This window comes from Rhinatrema bivittatum, chromosome 9, assembly GCF_901001135.1.
Source record: "Rhinatrema bivittatum chromosome 9, aRhiBiv1.1, whole genome shotgun sequence".
Classification (NCBI taxonomy): domain Eukaryota; kingdom Metazoa; phylum Chordata; class Amphibia; order Gymnophiona; family Rhinatrematidae; genus Rhinatrema; species Rhinatrema bivittatum.
Genome location: NC_042623.1, coordinates 42,493,859 through 42,513,710, shown reverse-complemented (window position 1 = coordinate 42,513,710; position 19,852 = coordinate 42,493,859). Strand labels below are relative to the sequence as shown.

General features: G+C 41.9%; 1 protein-coding gene across 1 annotated transcript in view; it reads left to right on the top strand.

The window, feature by feature from the left end:
- The window catches only part of RELN (reelin), a 699,179-nt gene that overhangs the window by 556,404 nt on the left and 122,923 nt on the right, over positions 1 to 19,852 (top strand). The window contains exons 39-42 of the mRNA XM_029615599.1: positions 10,937 to 11,108; positions 11,298 to 11,400; positions 13,659 to 13,888; positions 15,184 to 15,404. Of these exons, the coding sequence (XP_029471459.1) occupies positions 10,937 to 11,108; positions 11,298 to 11,400; positions 13,659 to 13,888; positions 15,184 to 15,404 (726 nt within the window). The remainder of the gene's footprint in view (positions 1 to 10,936; positions 11,109 to 11,297; positions 11,401 to 13,658; positions 13,889 to 15,183; positions 15,405 to 19,852) is intronic.

Sequence of the window (19,852 nt, the reverse complement as noted above, 5' to 3'; positions counted from 1 at the left end):
GCCTTTTCCACAGCTGGAGTCAGTGTGTGCAGTAAAGGAGACCTGCCTTGTCCCCAAGCTGGAATCAATGTGTGCAGTAAAGGAGACCTGCCTTTTCCACAGCTGGAGTCAGTGTGTGCAGTAAAGGAGACCTGCCTTGTCCCCAAGCTGGAGTCAGTGTGTGCAGTAAAGGAGATCTACCTTGTCCCCAAGCTGGAATCAATGTGTGCAGTAAAGGAGACCTGCCTTTTCCACAGCTGGAGTCAGTGTGTGCAGTAAAGGAGACCTGCCTTGTCCCCAAGCTGGAGTCAGTGTGTGCAGAAAAGGTGAACTGCCTTTTCCCCAAGCTGGAATCAATATGTGCAGTAAAGGAGACCTGCCTTTTCCACAGCTGGAGTCAGTGTGTGCAGTAAAGGAGACCTGCCTTTTCCACAGCTGGAGTCAGTGTGTGCAGTAAAGGAGACCTGCCTTTTCCACAGCTGGAGTCAGTGTGTGCAGTAAAGGAGACCTGTGCACACATAATGCAATGCACAGGAAGCAATGATGTGACTGCTGGAGTGGTGCACTGCCTGCCTACCTAGGCTTGAATATATTAATGCTGCAGTACTAATAAAAATAAATTATAATTCTGCTAAAATGCCACTAGTCTCACCAGTTACACTAGGCTAGTAGCCTAGTCAGACATTCACCACCACCTAATAATAATTAATTATTAATTCAGTGATATAATAAATAATTTAAAAAAAATTGAGTAGGTTAATATAATAGATGACTGTAGTAGATTGAATAAAGATCTGATGTTTCTGCTCTCCTCACACCAAACAAAAGCAACACACAAGCAGAGAAGCCCTTCTTATAAAGCTGAGCTAGTGAGTTAAGTAGGAGGAAAAGTAAACAAACTGGTGGCCAGTGTGGCTACTTAAAAAATACACTTACCAACAATCAATTACCACATATATTTGAACTGTGTAGTTCCAGCCAGGACCACCTTTCTAAAATGCACAGTGATTGGCAAATTCAACATGCACTAGCATTTCATGTGCCTGCTATCAAAAATAATAAACAAACAAGTTCTAGTCACATGAGTGATGATCATCACATTACTTTTTTTGTCAAGCTTCCAACTGTTTCCATTTCACATCCCCCCAACCATTACCTCAGTGGGAACCTTGGTAACATCAATAGATAAGAGCACAGCCAGCCAATAGGAATACATATTCATTCCTAAGTGACCTTTTCTGACCTGGGAAGTGTCAACACTTTGTTTCATTTTCTGTTGGTGTTCGTGAGTTTCCAGTTCCATTTCCCATCCCCCCAACCATCACCTCAGTGGGAACCTTGGTAACATCAATAGATAAGAGGGCAGCCAGCCAATAGGAATACATATTCATTCCTAACTAACCTTCACTGACCTGGAAAGTGTCAATTTGTATCATTTTCTGTTAGTGCGCACTAACTCCCGTTAGTGCGCACTAACACGATTTAACGATTTTTAACGATAAATCGTTAGAATTTCTATTGTATTGTGTTCTATAACGATTTAAGACGATATTAACATTATCGGACGATAATTTTAATAGTTGAAAAACGATTCACATCCCTAGTAGAAATCCCTTGTATGTCGGGGAAGACTATTGATAGGAGTATACTACCGTCCACCTGGTCAAGATGGTGAGATGGACAGTGAAATGCTAAGAGAAATTAGGGAAGCTAACCAAATTGGTAGTGCAGTAATAATGGGAGACTTCAATTACCCCAATATTAACTGGGTAAATGTATCATCGGGACACGCTAGAGAGATAACGTTCCTGGATGGAATAAATGATAGCTTTATGGAGCAATTGGTTCAGGAACCAATGAGAGAGGGAGAAATTTTAGATCTAATTCTCAGTGGAGCACAGAACTTGATGAGAGAGGTAACGGTGATGGGGCCACTTGGCAATAGTGATCATAATATAATCAAATTTGATTTAATGACTGGAAGAGGAACAGTGTGCAAATCCACGGCTCTCGTGCTAAACTTTCAAAAGGGAAACTTTGATAAAATGAGAAAAATTGTTAGAAAAAAACTGAAAGGAGCAGCTACAAAAGTAAAAAAAAATGTCCAAGAGGCATGGTCATTGTTAAAAAATACCATTGTTAAAAAATACCACAAGCACAGTCCAGATGTATTCCACGCATTAAGAAAGGTGGAAAGAAGGCAAAACGATTACCTGCATGGTTAAAAGGGGAGGTGAAAGAAGCTATTTTAGCCAAAAGATCTTCATTCAAAAATTGGAAGAAGGATCCAACAGAAGAAAATAGGATAAAGCACAAACGTTGGCAAGTTAAATGTAAGACATTGATAAGACAGGCTAAGAGAGAATTTGAAAAGAAGTTGGCTGTAGAGGCAAAAACTCACAGTAAAAACTTTTCAAAATATATCCGAAGCAGAAAGCCTGTGAGGGAGTCAGTTGGACCATTAGATGATCGAGGGGTTAAAGGGGCACTTAAAGAAGATAAGGCCATCGTGGAAAGATTGAATGATTTCTTTGCTTCGGTGTTTACTGAAGAGGATGTTGGGGAGGTACCCGTAATGGAGAAGGTTTTCATGGGTAATGATTCAGATGGACTGAATCAAATCACGGTGAACCTAGAAGATGTGGTAGATCTGATTGACAAACTGAAGAGTAGTAAATCACCTGGACCGGATGGTATACACCCCAGAGTTCTGAAGGAACTAAAAAATGAAATTTCAGACCTATTAGTAAAAATTTGTAACCTATCATTAAAATCATCCATTGTACCTGAAGACTGGAGGATAGCTAATGTAACCCCAATATTTAAAAAGGGCTCCAGGGGCGATCCGGGAAACTACAGACCGGTTAGCCTGACTTCAGAGCCAGGAAAAATAGTGGAAAGTGTTCTAAACATCAAAATCACAGAACATATAGAAAGACATGGTTTAATGGAACAAAGTCAGCATGGCTTTGGCAAGTCTTGCCTCACAAATCTGCTTCACTTTTTTGAAGGAGTTAATAAACATTTGGATAAAGGTGAACCGGTAGATGTAGAATACTTGGATTTTCAGAAGGCATTTGACAAAGTTCCTCATGAGAGGCTTCTAGGAAAAGTAAAAAGTCATGAGATAGGTGGCGATGTCCTTTCGTGGATTGCAAACTGGCTAAAAGACAGGAAACAGAGAGTAGGATTAAATGGACAATTTTCTCAGTGGAAGGGAGTGGACAGTGGAGGTCCTCAGGGCTCTGTATTGGGACCCTTACTTTTCAATATATTTATAAATGATCTGGAAAGAAATACGACGAGTGAGATAATCAAATTTGCAGATGACACAAAATTGTTCAGAATAGTCAAATCACAAGCAGATTGTGATAAATTGCAGGAAGACCTTGTGAGACTGGAAAATTGGGCATCCAAATGGCAGATGGAATTTAACGTGGATAAGTGCAAGGTGATGCATATAGGGAAAAATAACCCATGCTATAATTACACAATGTTGGGTTCCATATTAGGTGCTACAACCCAAGAAAGAGATCTAGGCGTCATAGTGGATAACACATTGAAATCGTCGGTTAAGTGTGCTGCAGCAGTCAAAAAAGCAAACAGAATGTTGGGAATTATTAGAAAGGGAATGGTGAATAAAACGGAAAATGTCATAATGCCTCTGTATCGCTCCATGGTGAGACCGCACCTTGAATACTGTGACCAATTCTGGTCGCCGCATCTCAAAAAAGATATAATTGCGATGGAGAAGGTACAGAGAAGGGCTACCAAAATGATAAGGGGAATGGAACAGCTCCCCTATGAGGAAAGACTAAAGAGGTTAGGACTTTTCAGCTTGGAGAAGAGACGGCTGAGGGGGGATATGATAGAGATGTTTAAAATCATGAGAGGTCTAGAACGGGTAGATGTGAATCGGTTATTTACTCTTTCGGAAAATAGAAAGAATAGTGGGCACTCCATGAAGTTAGCATGGGGCACATTTAAAACTAATCGGAGAAAGTTCTTTTTTACTCAACGCATAATTAAACTCTGGAATTTGTTGCCAGAGGATGTGGTTAGTGCAGTTAGTATAGCTGTGTTTAAAAAAGGATTGGATAAGTTCTTGGAGGAGAAGTCCATTACCTGCTATTAAGTTCACTTAGAGAATAGCCACTGCCATTAGCAGTGGTAACATGAAATAGACTTAGTTTTGGGGTACTTGCCAGGTTCTTGTGGCCTGGATTGGCCACTGTTGGAAACAGGATGCTGGGCTTGATGGACCCTTGGTCTGACCCAGTATGGCATTTTCTTATGTTCTTATGTTACCTCCAATTGCTAAGCTTTACTACCTTCTGACTTCCAAGAAGCAAGCAAACACTGTGGCTCCTCAGTGTTTGTCTAACCTGTCTAATTTCTTGGAAAGTGCTGAAGATAATATTAATGCTAGAGCTACGCTCTTGATCTCATTTGTTTTCCTTCAGGATTGGAATCACATTTTACGCTTGTTTTTTCATCATAGAGGAGTTTTGTTCAAAGGACAGACAATTTGGGTCTTTCCAGACTTGTCCAGGGCAACGCAGAATTGTAGAAAGAAATTTCTTAGTATGAGATCTGCAGATTTGGCTTTAGGGGCTAACTGTGATATAAGATATACTTGTAAATGTTTGATTTTCTTGAATGGTGTTAAATATCTTTTTTTGATCCTATCCAGTTGCGGGAGATTTTGAATGCTAGGGATAATGTTATTGCCCAGGATTCCCAGTGACATCTGTGGGTCATAGTACATATACGAAGGGTGGTCTGTCTGGGAGCTTTTGTTTATTTTTTATTTTTTACTTCAAAAATATTATATATGAGCTTAAAGCCTCAGGCTCACTTTTGTCTCCCCCCTCAAATAAGTGGTCTCTATTGTGCATTATGGGGTAGATTTTCAAAAAACGCGAATAGGCGTACTTTTGCTGGCGCATCAGGCGCAAGCAAAAGTACGCTGGATTTTAGTAGATACGCGCGGAGCCACGCGTATCCACTAAAATCCTGGATCGGCGCGCGCAAGGCTATGAATTCTGTATAGCAGGCGCGCGCCGAGCCGCGCAGCCTACCCCCATTCCCTCCAACGCCCTCCCCTCACCTTCCCCTCCCTTCCTCTACCTAACCCACCCGCCCGGCCCTGTCTACACCCCCCCCTTACCTTTCTCTGGGGATTTACGCCTCCCGGAGGGAGAAGTAAATCCCCGCGCGCCAGTGGGCCACTAGCGCGCCGGGATGCGATCTGGGGGCGGGTCTGGAGGGCGCAGCCACGCCCCTGGGCTGCCCCGGGCCGTAGCCACGCCCCCGGGCCCGCCCCCGGAACGCTCCCGACACGCCCCAAAAACGCCGCACGGTTCGGGCCCGCCCCGACACGCCCCCTCCGAAAACCCCGGGACTTACGCGAGTCCCGGGGCTCTGCGCGCGCCGGTAGGCCTATGTAAAATAGGCTTACCGGCGCACAGGGCCCTGCTCGCCTAAATCCGCCCGGTTTTGGGCGGATTTAGGCGATCAGGGCTCTTAAAATCCGCCCCTATGTTATGATCAGGAGGGATCGTGAACCCTTGGACCGACAGGAGGTGAATTCACCTTAGGAGATGGCTCCTTAGGTTCCCCCGTCGGGTGGCGAGGCGGAACAGAAGATGGGACTGGCAGGCCCTTCGGCATTGAAGACTGAGGCGGCCGTTGAGGGGATGAAGAGGCATGATGTCGGAGCAGAGCCAACTGGATCTTCGCCACTGGAAGCCCGCGGCCCCCCCGGGAGGAGCCCATAGGGACCCAGGCTGCTGGGACTTAGGTGGGCCCTTGAAGATGGATGGTCCGGAAGAAGTCCGAGGTCGAGTACCAGAGGATCGCTGCTTGCCAGTCTGAGGTCACACGCCGAGGGATCACCACTTGCCAGTCCGAAGTCACACAGCGAAGAATCACCGCTTGCCAGTCCAAAGTCACACACCGAGGAATCACCGAGAAGAAGCAGGAACCAGAAATCAGGAACCCGAGCCACCAGAAGACTCACCGAAGCAAGCAGACTTGAAGCAAACAAGTTGCCAAGTCGAGGAGTGAGCGGAGGAAGTCTCCTTATATACTTCCCCTGTTCTGGTCCATTGGAAACAGGTGCAGGCAATTTAGGAGGACAAGGCCCCTTTAAATCAGTCAAGGAGGCGCGGCCTCACGCCTAAGGGCAGGGCAACCATCTTGGATCCTCGGAAGCCCTGCAGACCGGCCCGACGCCGCGAGGGGAGGCCTGGGGCGTCTCCCCCACCGGCCATCACTGCGGAAAGGTGCAGCAGGGTGCGGAGATGCCCGGACTGTGTTCCTCGGCGCTGCTGCGGTGGCCTGATGCCGTGGCTCAGGTAGGGGGTCGCGGCCGCAGGCGGCTACAGCACACAACACATTATAATTGCTTTTCTTCTTTTTTTTTTCTAAATTTGTATTTCATTTACTTATTGGTTTCACACTCCTATTTCCATCAAATATGATATTTGCATTTTATGTTTATTCTGAAATTAATAAAATATAAGTGTAAAAAAAATGTATGCTAAGGTTCTGGCTAATATCTTAAAGTTTATCATACCTTATTTAGTATCTGATTTTTAAGTTGAGTTTGTAGCAAGACGTTGGTTTCAGTGTTATGGTCAAATTCTAACTCCCCTAACTGCAGGTGGTTTCTGTCTGCTGTCAGGTTCTGTAAGTCGTTACAATATCTCATTAATTGTACAAAGTAGAGAAATGACTATAACATGAACCTTAACTATTAGACATGTTAACAAAACCCCTTCCTCCTCCCCTTAATAATGCAAATCATTAGGACCATGAATATCAATATGCAACATTTAGAAAGCCAATCATACGTGTGTCATATAGAATCATACCAAGAGATTTAATTGAAAGCTATCGCAAATATTTGTTGGTTCCAGTGTTTATTTATTTTTATTTATTAAGTTTTCTATACCGTCACTAAGACATACCATCATAACGGTTTACAATACATAAAAATAAGTAACAGCCAATATAATCCAGATAAAATTTTTAAATAAGCAACAGCAATTTAAAATAGCTAAAATTTAAAACAAACACTAAGTCATAAAATATATCATAGTAATCGAAATAACTGTTAAAAAATATCAGCTATTGGCTGCTTTGGAAGTTTGTGTAAAGAATACTGTTATAGTCTGAGACCCCCTACTTGTGGGATTGGATGCAGAGAAAACCTTTGATAGCTTTTCCTAGTCTTTTGCTTTACAGAAAATTGAATTTAAGGGAAGCATACTAGATTCTTTTGGGTCTGTACACATCCAACAGCTTGGGTTTTGGTAAATGAGTGTCTTTCAGACACCTTTTCTCTTCAGCATGGTGGGACTAGACAATACTGTCTATTGTTGCCTCTTCTTTTTATATTATCCTTCAAATCTTTAGTAGTAACTTTTGAATAGGAGCTGTGGGCATAACAGCTGGAGAAGCATCTGTTAAGACTTTATTGTTTGCAGATGATATTTTACTGCTATTGTCCAATACTAAACAATCTTTGCCAATAGCCCTTGAGGTTTTTGAAATCTATAGTTTCTTCTCTGGCCTTAAGTTGAACTTATCAAAATCAGAAGGATTTGACATCAAGCCCAGTATCCTGTTTCCAGCAGTGGCCAATCCAGGTCACAAGTATCTGGCAACATCCCAGACAATAAATAGATCCCATGCTGCTATCCCGCAGTGATAAGAAGTAGCTAGTCCTTAAGTCTACTTGGATATTAACAGTTTATGGACATCTCCTCCAGGAACTTGTCCAAACCTTTTTTAAACTCAGCTATGCTAACTGCTTTAACCGCATCCTCCAGCAATGAATTCCAGAGCTTAATTGTGCGTTAAATGAAATAATTTTCTCCAATTTGCTTTGATTGTGTTGCTTAGTGTCCTCTAGTCTTTGTATTTTTTGAAAAAGTAAACAGTTTACATTTACCTGTTCAAGTCCACTCATGATTTTATAGAGGGGAATATGATTATATCTGATTTTATATCATATCCCCCGTCAGCCCCTCCTTCTCCAAGTTGAACAGCCCTAACCTCTTTAGCCTTTCCTATAGGGAAGCCATTTCATCCCCTTTATTATTTTGGTCCTTTCCACTCAAGTGGGCATGTGAGCAGCTTAAGTATTTGGGTGCTTGGATTCCCCAAGAGCTTTATTATTTATTTGCAGTGAATATTCCTCCAATGTTGAAGTCTTTTGGTCAAAAATGGATACAGTTTCCTTTGTCTCTTCAAGGTGGGGCCACTCTGATGAAAACGGTCTTTTTTCCCAAACTGCTCTGACTTTTACCTTTGCTTCTCATTGTAATTCGGTCTAAAGATATTTCTGAGCTCATTTCTCATTATTTGTAGAGGTGTAAAAACCTAGACTAAGATGAGACAACTGATGCTTCCAGTTATAGAGGATCAGTTGGATTTCCCTGATTTTAAATTTTACAATATGGCTGCTTTGTTTGGCCCTTTGTCAGATTGATTAAGTAGTACTGATTGTTTTGTAGATATAGAGATGGAAAAGAAGATGTTTAGACTTGAAATGTGTTATACATGCTGATAAGGCTCAGTTACCATATGCTGTTGCTTCGCATGTCTTGGTCATTTCTATGAGTAAGGCTTAGAAGTTCTTGAGACTGGTTACTGAAGTATGGGTGCATGTCTCTCCTTTTCTTTACCAGTTTTTGGGAATCTTTCATTTCCACCAGCTTCATTATATCCTTGTTATAAAAAAGTGGCTAATAAAGCTATTTGTATTTGGGGACTTAATGATCCCTAATTCTACAATTATGGATTCCTTTGAGAATTGTATTAAGGTGAAGGATTTTGCCATGAAGAAATTTTTATGTATTTGCAATTAAGGCATTACCTTGATTCCACCTTTGTATCATCCTTCTCACCTTATATCTCTGCCAAATTTTAATCTTTTATAAGAACAGAAGACAGTTTCTGTTATGGTTACCTGTGTTTTGGTGGATCCTTGGGTGCTATGGAGATGACCACGCCTAAGAGGAGGAGCCCCGTGAGGAGCCACAGCACTGGGCTAGACTCGTACTACACAAAACACAAGATAGTTCTTTATTAGACAGCTTGAAGAGAGCCACCAGAGGTGGCAGTAGTGAGGCAGTCTGTAGTTGCAGTCTTCGGGACCTCAGCAGAGGGAGCCCTTCTCTCCTTGATGTCGTCAGGAGGTTCCGCAGCAGGTCTCCCAGTGAGGAGATACTGTGGATGAGATAGACTGAGAGTTAGAGTACTCAATAGGTGTTGGCTGTTGATATGCGATTCCACCAGGTTTGTTGTAGAAGGTACAGGCACCGAGACAGGGAGAGCAGGCCCTTGAGGAGCGAGTACCTGGTCCCTGTAAGGCACCTGAAATAAAGCTGAGGGCCCCCGAGGAGCAGGTACCCAGGTTAGCAGTTACCCCAAAGGGCAGAGAGAGAGCTTCCTATGGCAGCACGGAAGCGGCAGAGTAGCATAGACAGGAACGGATTTGAGTCCTTGCTAACTCAACGAGCTAGCAAATTAGTGAAGGTAATATACCCGGATGGCGTGACGTCAGCATGAGGGAATGCCCTCGAGGTTCGCGCCAAGGGTGTTATAAAGACATTGGTTGCGCGTGTACACCCTAGTAGGTACCTGGGAAGAGCTATGGCGGGAGGCTGCACCATAGCTGTTCTGGGGACGCCAGAGAGGACAGCTTGTAGACGCGGCAGTAGTCATATTTCCCAGGTAAGCGGGAGGAGCCGTGAATAAGGTGAGACAAATAGGGCGAAGCTGTCTAGGACCGACGGACGCAACAGTTTCTGTGTCTCAGTCTGTAAGTGGTTGAATTCTATCCAAAACCCTTCTATTTTAGTAGTTCTGGCTGTGGCTGATGTGTGGAAAAGGGATTGTAATGTGCAGCTAACAACTAAAAAGATATGGCGGCGTCTATTAGAGTATTTTTCCTAAAACCGCTATCATCAATGTTGACCTTTGTGAGCTGCAATATTGAATTTCTCTGAGACTAATTATTCCATTTACAAGGGTGAAGCAGATGAAGTTTATTGCTTCTGACAATTGTCTTAAATGCATTGTTTATGGGAGTTCCCACAAATATAATTGTTTTGGAAAAGTGTCATTCGTATCTGTTTGGTTTTATTTTCCTGAATTTTGTATATTTAACTACTTAGATAAACAAATATTCATTGGGAGATTTCATAAGTTGCTTTTGGCTAAAGCCTATTTGTTAGCTAAGAAGTGTATACTTTTTAATTGGTTAAAAGATCTGCCCCCTTCCTTTCCTGAATGAAACAATCGCATGGTGGATACAGTTCGCACGGAATATCATACTGCTCCCACCAGAGCTTCAAAAGACTGTTCCAATTTCTGTCAAATTTGGACCCCTTTCATTGATAAGCTTCCGGTTACTTAAAAAATAAAACTGTAACAAACCTCGCAGAGTTCTTGCATAACAAAAGTGGGTATGCTATGATTTGGAGGAGAATGCGTCATGGATTTTGAAGTAAAGAAGTACTCACTTGGTACATGGCCTGTGTTTTGTTTATTGGGTTTTTTTATTTAACTGTTTGGAATTTGTACTTTAGGACATACTTGTAAAATGGGTGGCAATACTATTATTGTTGCTTGTTTAACAATTGGAAATTATGCCAGTAAAAAATGTTTATCCATAAGCTGTATAAGATCTTTTTGCAGTCTAACTTTGTAAGATTGTCAGAATTAATGTGATGAAATCCCTTGCTATGCTTTAGCTGGTCAGTCAGTCTTCACACCTTAAACATCGTCTTGTTAACTTCTGAGCAAAGATTGGTTCCAGTTTTCAATAATGTACTGCGCTGATTACCCGTGCCTACTCTGTTCTTATCCTTGACCTTGCAGCAAAGCTCCATTTCTTTCGATGTTTTGAATGTTTATTACCTCTTTTGTAAACTTTTCCCAGGTAAGAAAGAAGAAATCTGGATTATCGATGACTTTATCATTGACGGAAATAGCCTGAAGAACCCTGCTATCCTTTTCGATACGTTTGACTTTGGACCCAAAGAAGAAAACTGGTTTTTCTATCCTGGTGGCAACATTGGGCTGTATTGTCCGTACTCTTCTAAGGGAGCACCGTAAGTATTCAGGCTCCAGTATTAAACAGAGAAAACCTCTCCCAGCACAGGAGGAGACCAGAATGGGAGAATGACCATTTTCTGGAGGGGGTCAAATGTAACTTTCTGTTGGCATGACATGTGCAACTATTGCTCAGCAAGTTTTGAGGCTGAAGTGCCTTTCACATACCCTTCTGTTTTTGTACCTAGCGAGGAAGATTCAGCGATGGTCTTTGTTTCAAATGAGGTTGGAGAACATTCCATTGCTACAAGAGATCTGGATGTGAATGAGAACACTATAATTCAGTTTGAGGTAGCCCCTCCTTTCCCCCTCCTTCTACCATTGCCTCCATTTGCATTTTCAGACAAACCGGGTCATTCACAGCTGTCACACGTTTGGTCGACTAGAGCCAGCATTGCAAACTGTGAAGAAATACAAATAAAATCAAGGAAGGGAAAGATAGTAGGATTAAAGTTTTATGAAATAGATCGGGTTTTAAAGTTTAGTAACAGTTCAGGCAATGTTAAATTCGAGGAGGTACAAAAGCACAAGGCAGAAGCTTAGGGGCCAATTGGCAAAATGACTGCCTAGGTGCAAAGTCTGCAAGTGCTTCATACCCATGGACCTTGCACTTCATTTATAAAGGTAAAATACACATGGATTTTCCCTTTGAAAATTGCACGCAGTTTACAAAATAGCATTTGTTTTTTGCATGGAAGGAGACTAAGCACCTGCTTTTTGCATGGATGAAAACCAATGCACATAGATTTGTAAATACAATCTCCGTGCATTGTTTTCAGATCTCGCCCAAAAACACACTTTTCCTGGGATCACCTCCCCCTCAGGCCAGCTGAAAGTACTTAGCTAGATCGAGGGAGGGCAATCGTCAGACAGGCCAATTTACCCACATAAATGGCTTTGAAATTTGCTCTAATACTGACGGTGATGTTTCTGCTTCCAGTATATGTTGTATCTGTAAAACTAGCAGTTTCTCTTGCCGTCATCACAGTGACACATTGCCATTCTTTCTCACACTGCTATTTACACTGCTCTTAATACAGAGCATTTCTTGATATGTTCCATTAATTCTCTTCTCATTAAAAACAAGACATTCTCTCCAAATGGCAATGGCAGCCTGCCAACTATGAACACACTGTAGTCACTAGTTTTGGGTGGTGGTTGTTTCATATGAGGTCTAGATTCAGAGGCATTTAGCCAGTTAACTCACAAGTTTTCCATCTAAATGGCAAGTTTTTGAATATTGAGCCACTTATCCGGCTAGATTTTGGCTAAGTCATTCTGGAGGAAGGAAATAAGTTTAACTATAACTGGATAAGTTATCCAGCCTCATGCGACCGGATAAAGTGCTAAGTAACCAGGTGTCTTCAAAAGATATCCGGTGATGTAACTCTGTTTAGAGAAATAAAAAAATATATATATTTAAACGGGCCTGTGGCACGATCCTCTCCCTCCCACCCAAAATTTCATATAAAGCCTTGTCAGGATGTGCACCCCCCAACTCCCTTTCATAATTGGCCGATCCTGTCCCAGGTCTGCTGGTCAGGCCCCTACCTTTTCTCGATTCTCTATAAATATTTAAAATCATGCTGCCACCTGAACGCCAACCACTTGCTGTGCCGATCTCAGGCCACCCCCCACCACCACCACTCCCCCGATACCTAATAACCCCTGTCAGGAAGGATTACGCAGTTACCCTCTTCCAGTGTTCCAGCGCTGTTCTAACAGAAACCGGGCTGGGAGTATAAACTACCTGCAGTTTACCAAGAAATCTTACCGGTTATATTCAAACATAGCCGGTTAGGCTTTTAGTTATCTGGCTACATGTAGCAAGATAACTTTAGGAGAATATATTTATCAGGATATTTATCCTGCTGAATATCTGAGACAGGTTATCTGGCTAACTTTAGCCGGATAACTTGTCCACTCGCCAGCTTACTGAATGTGGAGCACATTTTAGACATTATCGTGCTAAACACTAGCCAGACAATGATATCTCATTATCTGGATACAATTTAGCCATATAACGTAAGGGCATTGAGAAGGTTTCTGGGAGGAGCTAGGTTAGCCAAATTAGTTGTTCTGATATTCAGAGTTAGCTGGATAACAAGTTTACTTAGGGAATAGCCACTGCTATTACTGGCATCGGTAGCATGGGATCTTCTTAGTGTTTGGGTAATTGCCAGGTTCTTGTGGCCTGGTTTGGCCTCTGTTGGAAACAGGATGCTGGGCTTGATGGACCCTTGCTCTGACCCAGCATGGCAATTTCTTATGTTCTTATGTTCTTAACATATCCGACTAACTCTGGTTGTGCTGTAGAGCTGTCCTAAAGTTAGCTGGTAAATTTATCCGGCTAACTTTAAGATAGCTGTCTATATTCAATAATGTGGCTACACCATTGAATAACCTTCCAAAGGTAGCCGGATAAGTTTATCCGGCTACCTTTGCAGTCCAGCCAGTGACTGAATATGGACCTCACAATATTTATATATTTTTTTGGTTAAGTTATGTTATTGTGCAGTAACATTGCTTTGATCTCTTTTTTTCTCAAGATCAATGTAGGATGCACTGCGGACAGCTCCTCTGCTGACCCCGTGAGGCTGGAGTTCTCCCGAGACCTTGGAGCCACCTGGCACCTGCTTCTTCCACTGTGCTACAGCAGCAGCAGTCACCTCAGCGCCCTGTGCTCCACAGAGCACCACCCCAGCAGCACCTATTATACCGGCACGACCCGGGGCTGGAGGCGAGAGGTCATTCACTTTGGAAAGCTCCACCTGTGTGGGTGCGTTTCCAGCTTGACTTCTTATTCCATTTCTGATGTATTTTTTCCTTTCTCATATATAAGGAATGCACAATAAGCAGTGTTTGGCTTAGCATGATTTTAAAATATATGAATGCTGGGTAATGGATAATTAATAAATCCTGACTAGACCACACTTGCACTGTTATCATTTTTTTCTCTAAATAGAGAAATGAAACCCTGATAATTGTCCACAACACAATTTTCAAACAAACCGACCCCGCCCTCAATTGCATGATTCACCTTCACAAAGCACAACGCTCTACCAGATCTGCATGCAAAATGAACCTTGACATACCTTCCCCCAGTATTGCCAAACTGACCGCCACGAGGAACAGAGCCTTCTCTATCGCAGGACCCAAATTATGGAACACCCTACCTCATTACCTAAGTTCTCTCAGTGACATTAAATCTTTTAAAAAGGAACTCAAAACCTGGTATTTCAACCTAACTTTCCGTGATGGAGTCGGCTAAGCCGTCATTTCTCTCCACCCCTTAGCACGTCTTCACCGAATCCCCCGAATATCCTCCCCCCCAACTCTACCTCCCCCCACCCTTACCAGATCCCCCCACACCCCACTCCACCCCCCTCTTCATCCCCGATACATCCTTCCTCGGTCTACCCCGCACCTCTCTATGAGTTCTGCCCTCTGTCCCCCGACATTTTACGATGTCCCCGCTTGCTGCAAAGTACCCTTTTTTCAATTTGTAATCGTTGCTCCCATTTTAACCCTTCCCTTACTCCGTTCACTGTTTTAAGTCGTTCCAGTGTTATCAAACTGTATTAAGTTGTTATCTTGTAAACCGGAGTGAAGGCATCCCGCTATACTTCGGTATAAAAAAACCTCGAAATAAATAAATAAATAAATGTGAAACTTGGAACCTAAATTATGTATTTAACATGAGGAGCTGTAAGGCTTTGGTCTAGATCGGGGATTCTCAGCAAAGTCTACAAACAGGTCCTGGTTTTCAGGATATCCAGAATGAGGTCGATATTCCTGGTGGGCAGATGGCTTTACCCAGATGTTAAACGGAACATACCTAGATAAGAGTCCCACCAAATATACCTGGATAAGCTTACCCAGGTAGCTTAAGGACAGCTATTTTTTCCAACCAAATCTAGCCAACTCACTTTAGCCATGTAGCACTGATTATTGCTGAATTTCTGATGCATTCTAAAAAAAAAACCCAAAAACTCTTCTGCAAAGGGGTTTTGCTGCAGACAGGAAGGAAAAAATCAAGTTGTTAATTGTGGGAAATTTGTATCTTCTTGGCAGCTCTGTAAGGTTCAGATGGCACCAAGGGTTTTATCCTTCTGGCACCCAGCCAGTGACGTGGGCCATCGATTCTGTGTACATTGGCCCACAGTGCGAGGAGATGTGCAGTGGGCATGGCGGCTGTATCAATGGGACCAAGTGCATCTGTGATCCTGGATATTCTGGCCCTACCTGCAAAATAAGCACCAAGAACCCTGACTTTCTCAAGGATGACTTTGAAGGTAATTCTCTTGTTACTCAGTAAGCAGTTGGATTTATTTATTTATTTATTTTTAATTTTTATATACCGACATTCTTACATTAAATGTAAATCATACCGGTTTACATAAAACAGAAAAAGCAGGAAGTATAATTCCATAGTCTGATACAATGAACATTTATAACTGAACTTGTTAACAAGCCATAAAGGTAAGAACTTGGAAGAAAGGGTTAGTTAACAGAAAAAATAAAATAAAAGAATATTAAATGAGGCACCAAGGATTGCACGAAGGGGTGCACAAAGGGGAGAACCTCTTTGTCGCGCGGCGCCTGGTGGTGAGGCGCCTTTCAACCGCCGACGAAGCTCTCAGTGACGTAGTGGGAGGGGGCGTGGTCTCTCTCTCACTGTTTAATCTCACCTCCCGGGAAGTGGACTTCTACAAAATTGCCCTCTCAATATGCAGGCAAAAGTGAGCGCATAAAACCTGCCTGTGCCCACTTCTGCCTGCATGCATGGGACAGGCATTCCTAGGGAGAGGGCAGGCTTTCCATTTAAATGCATATGTTCTGATTTGTAAAAGTATGCACGCAGATTTTCACGGATAGTTCTTATGTTCCCAGACGCGAATGTCCTCTACTCTCGTGGCCCCATCAATACCATTACCGTGGACTGATCTATTCGAGATAGCTGGGGTGTCTGGCCACTGAAGATGATCCTGCAGGAAGATATTGCTTATTCTAAAGGCAATGGGGGGGGGGGCGAAGGGGTGGTCTCTCAAATTCTGCTACCTCCCTCCATATTACCCTGGCATTTTTCACATCAGAAAACCCCGTAGCTTCTCCAAACTCTCCCACACTTGTTCTCTCTGGAAGTTTCCCAAAGGAAGGGAGCACGTGTTGTGTCAGAACCGCAGGTTATGCCACCTCCGTCTGCTAGAGACAGAGAAATACTGAGAGGGTGCAAGTTGTACATCGGACTAAGAGGGGGTGCTCTCAACTATTTTCTCTGTCTCCATCTGCTGGAAGGGAGGCAAAACCCACCAGTCTGGACTGATCCAGATATGTACAGGGAAGATCTGTTTATTTCTCACTGGGCTTTTTAAGATTAAACAACATTGTTTGCAAGTCTTACAAACAGTGCCAATTCCACTGTTTATTTAGATGTATGGGACCCAGTTACAAAGGAGCAGAAGGGGATGGCGGTGTCTGGAATAGATTTTGTTTTGATTTTTATCTACTGCACAGCATCAGTGACCCCTTCTAATCTGTTGGGAATCCAGAATGTGGCTGTAATAAATCTCTATATGGAAATTTTTTGGTCCTGAAATTGTAAGATTCTAAAAGTCGTACAACATGCATGTTATAATTAAGAGATGGTCCCAGGGCAGCTGATGCTACTGGTAGATAATTGGCTGCATCCAAATTTAAATATACCGAGCTGACGGCAAGGGCATTTGAGAAAATGGCAAGGAGAGTAATCAAGCAGTAACACAAACTGCCAAGGGCATTAGGAGAAATTAAGAAAATTCAGCTTAATATGTTTTTTATATATACTATGCATGCATTTTTATTTTTGGTGGCTGTCATTTAATGCCCTCTACCTCTCATTATAAATCAAGTGGTAGAAATATTCCATTTTGTAAGTATTAGTGAGAACATAGGAACTTGACATACTGGGTCAGACCAAGGGTCTATCAAGCCCAGTATCTATTTCCAAAAATGGCCAATCTAAGTCACAAGTACCTGGCAAGACCCCAAACAGTACAGAGATCCCATGCTGCTATTTTATGTGTTGCATGACTACACAAATCACTTAAACTGATCTTGGAATTCTTGTAATATACAATTCACAACATTAAGACTTCTTAAATAATAATGAATGAATTTGAATCCTATTTACCTAGGGGTCCATTGAAATCTTCGTGCCGATATATTTATTTCCTTGGATTTTATATTCTGCCTTCTTGTGCAAACCACAAAATGGATAGCAAAATAAATAGATGATATAACAAATACAATAATATATAACAGCAATACAATAAAACATATTAAATAATATCACCCCTTCCCTCAACCATCCCTAACAATAGTATAAAACAAAAGATAAAAGCATAACCCTATAACAATACCAAGCTTCACAGAGTCAGCCTCTTAATCTCTAGCTTATTTCCAGTCACCAAAGTAAATAATCATGGCCTTGTACAAATCCAGTTCAAGTAATCAGGAAAAGCTGGAGTAAAGAACAGTGAGATCCGATTTCTTTTATTTATTTATTTATTTAAGGTTTTTTTTATACCGATATACACTGTGAGTATCACATCGGTTTACATTAAAACATGAACTTAGCTTAATAATGCTTTACAGAGAACTCTTCATATATACGATTGACATGAACTAATTATAAATACGAAAATTAGAACTTAACTTAAAGTGAATAATGTGAGCTTGGCTTACAGCATTTAACTGAGAATTCTTTATAAGTGCTAACTTTCTCCAGATATTCAGTGGTGCATCTGTGCCACTGAATACCCTATTATCTTAAAGTTAGCTTGATAAATGTATCCAACTAATTATAGGGCTGCTATTTGGCAGGTCTAAAGTTACCCAGCTATATTAGTTGAATAACATATTATCCAGCTATCTCGGGGCAGGTCAGTGCAGCAGGACTTTCAGATCCCGATGTTTGACTAAATTTGAATTTAGCTGGACAAATGACGCTGAACATTGACCTCCGTGTTTTTAACATTTTCCAAAGGGAAGATAATGGGATTCATCTCAAATGTCAGACGAAGCAAATTCTATAAAGATGTCATATAGCAATTAAAGACCATACTCCTAGTGACTGATAATTTTGCCAGAGCAAGTGATGGTGTGGCTAGCAAAGCCTTTTGGGATGACCGCAGAGCTCTTTGTGGTTTGTAATGTGTCTGTAGTTTAGTCAAACAGATTGGATCTATCTGATGGTAGCACTTGAACACAATAGGCAAAACTTTGAATCTGATTCTCCAAAGAATAAGTAGTCAATGTAAGGTGTAAAAGATAGAAGTAATATGACCAAGGGTCCTCACTTTCACTAAAACCCTTGCAGCCATATTATGGAGCAGTTGGAGGCACTTTAACAGCCCTGATGGTAAACCCTAGTATACGGAATTACAGTAATTGATTCTACTTATAGCAAGCAACAGGTAAAACCACAACTTCCTGATCCTGCATAAATAGACAAAGGGGTTTCTGGCCACTGATGACACTTGGGACTCCATTTTCAATTGGGAATCCAGTTAAACACCCATGCTACATATCAGTGTCTTAGACTTCAGCTCTACTCTTGAGATTTCAGGGAAACGTGAGAGTTTTGCTTCTCTTCCTGCAGTGTAGCTCTAATTTTGCTGGAATAAATTTTAACCTGTGGCATTCCAACCATTCAACTACTGCCTGAAGGCAGGCATTCAGTCTTCTCGCTGTGACACTCTGATCCCCATCAATATTAATATCCAGTCACACTGTGGCTCTGAATCACCTCCATCAGAGGCTGCATGTACAAATTAAATAAAACAGGGGACAATACTGAGCGCTGTGGTAACCACAGTAAGAAACTTGGAAGCAATCAGTGGCCCATCTTACTGAATATGTCCTGTTAGTAATGAATGACTCAAACCACTGTAACACTAAACCACTGATGCCAGTGGATCTGATCAAAAGATTATTATCTAATGCAGTGGTTCTCAATCTTTTTCCCATCGTGACACACCTGATGGACAACGCTCACATAGAAACATAGAAATGACGGCAGGAGAAGATCAAACGGCCCATCCAGTCTGCCCAGCAAGCTTTCACACTTTTTTTTCCCTCATACTTATCTGTTACTCTTGGCCCTTAGTAACCTTTTGATTCTATTTCCCTACCACCCCCGCCATTAATTCTGGAACTGCATCTAAGTGAAATATCTAGCTTAATTGGTTAGGGGTAGTAACCGCCGCAATAAGCAAACTACTCCCACGCTTATTTGTTTACCCAGCCTGTGCAATTCAGTCCTTGTTGGTTGTTGTCTGAATATAAATCCACTTTTCATCATTCCCCTTGCCATTGAAGTAGAGAGCTACGCTGGATATGCATTGAAAGTGAAAGAGCAGGCTTAATTGATTCAGGATAGTAAGTGACGTAACAAGCAAGCTACACCTATACTTATTTGTTTACCCAGACAATGTAATTTAGTCGTTGTTGTTGTCTGAATATAAAACATCTTTTCTTCATTGCCCCCTTCATTATATGTGTGACTCACTACTCATTACAATCCTTGGCGAAAATAAAAAAAGGCCCAAATTTATTTTTATTGTTAATAATGACACAAGGGAAACATAAGTACTCTTTCTGAACAGAAATTACATAAATAGTAAACCAGAACAGCACCAACTTCCAGCACACAAACAGTAACTGCCTTAGCTAAGAAAAGGCAACACTGAAAATATTACAC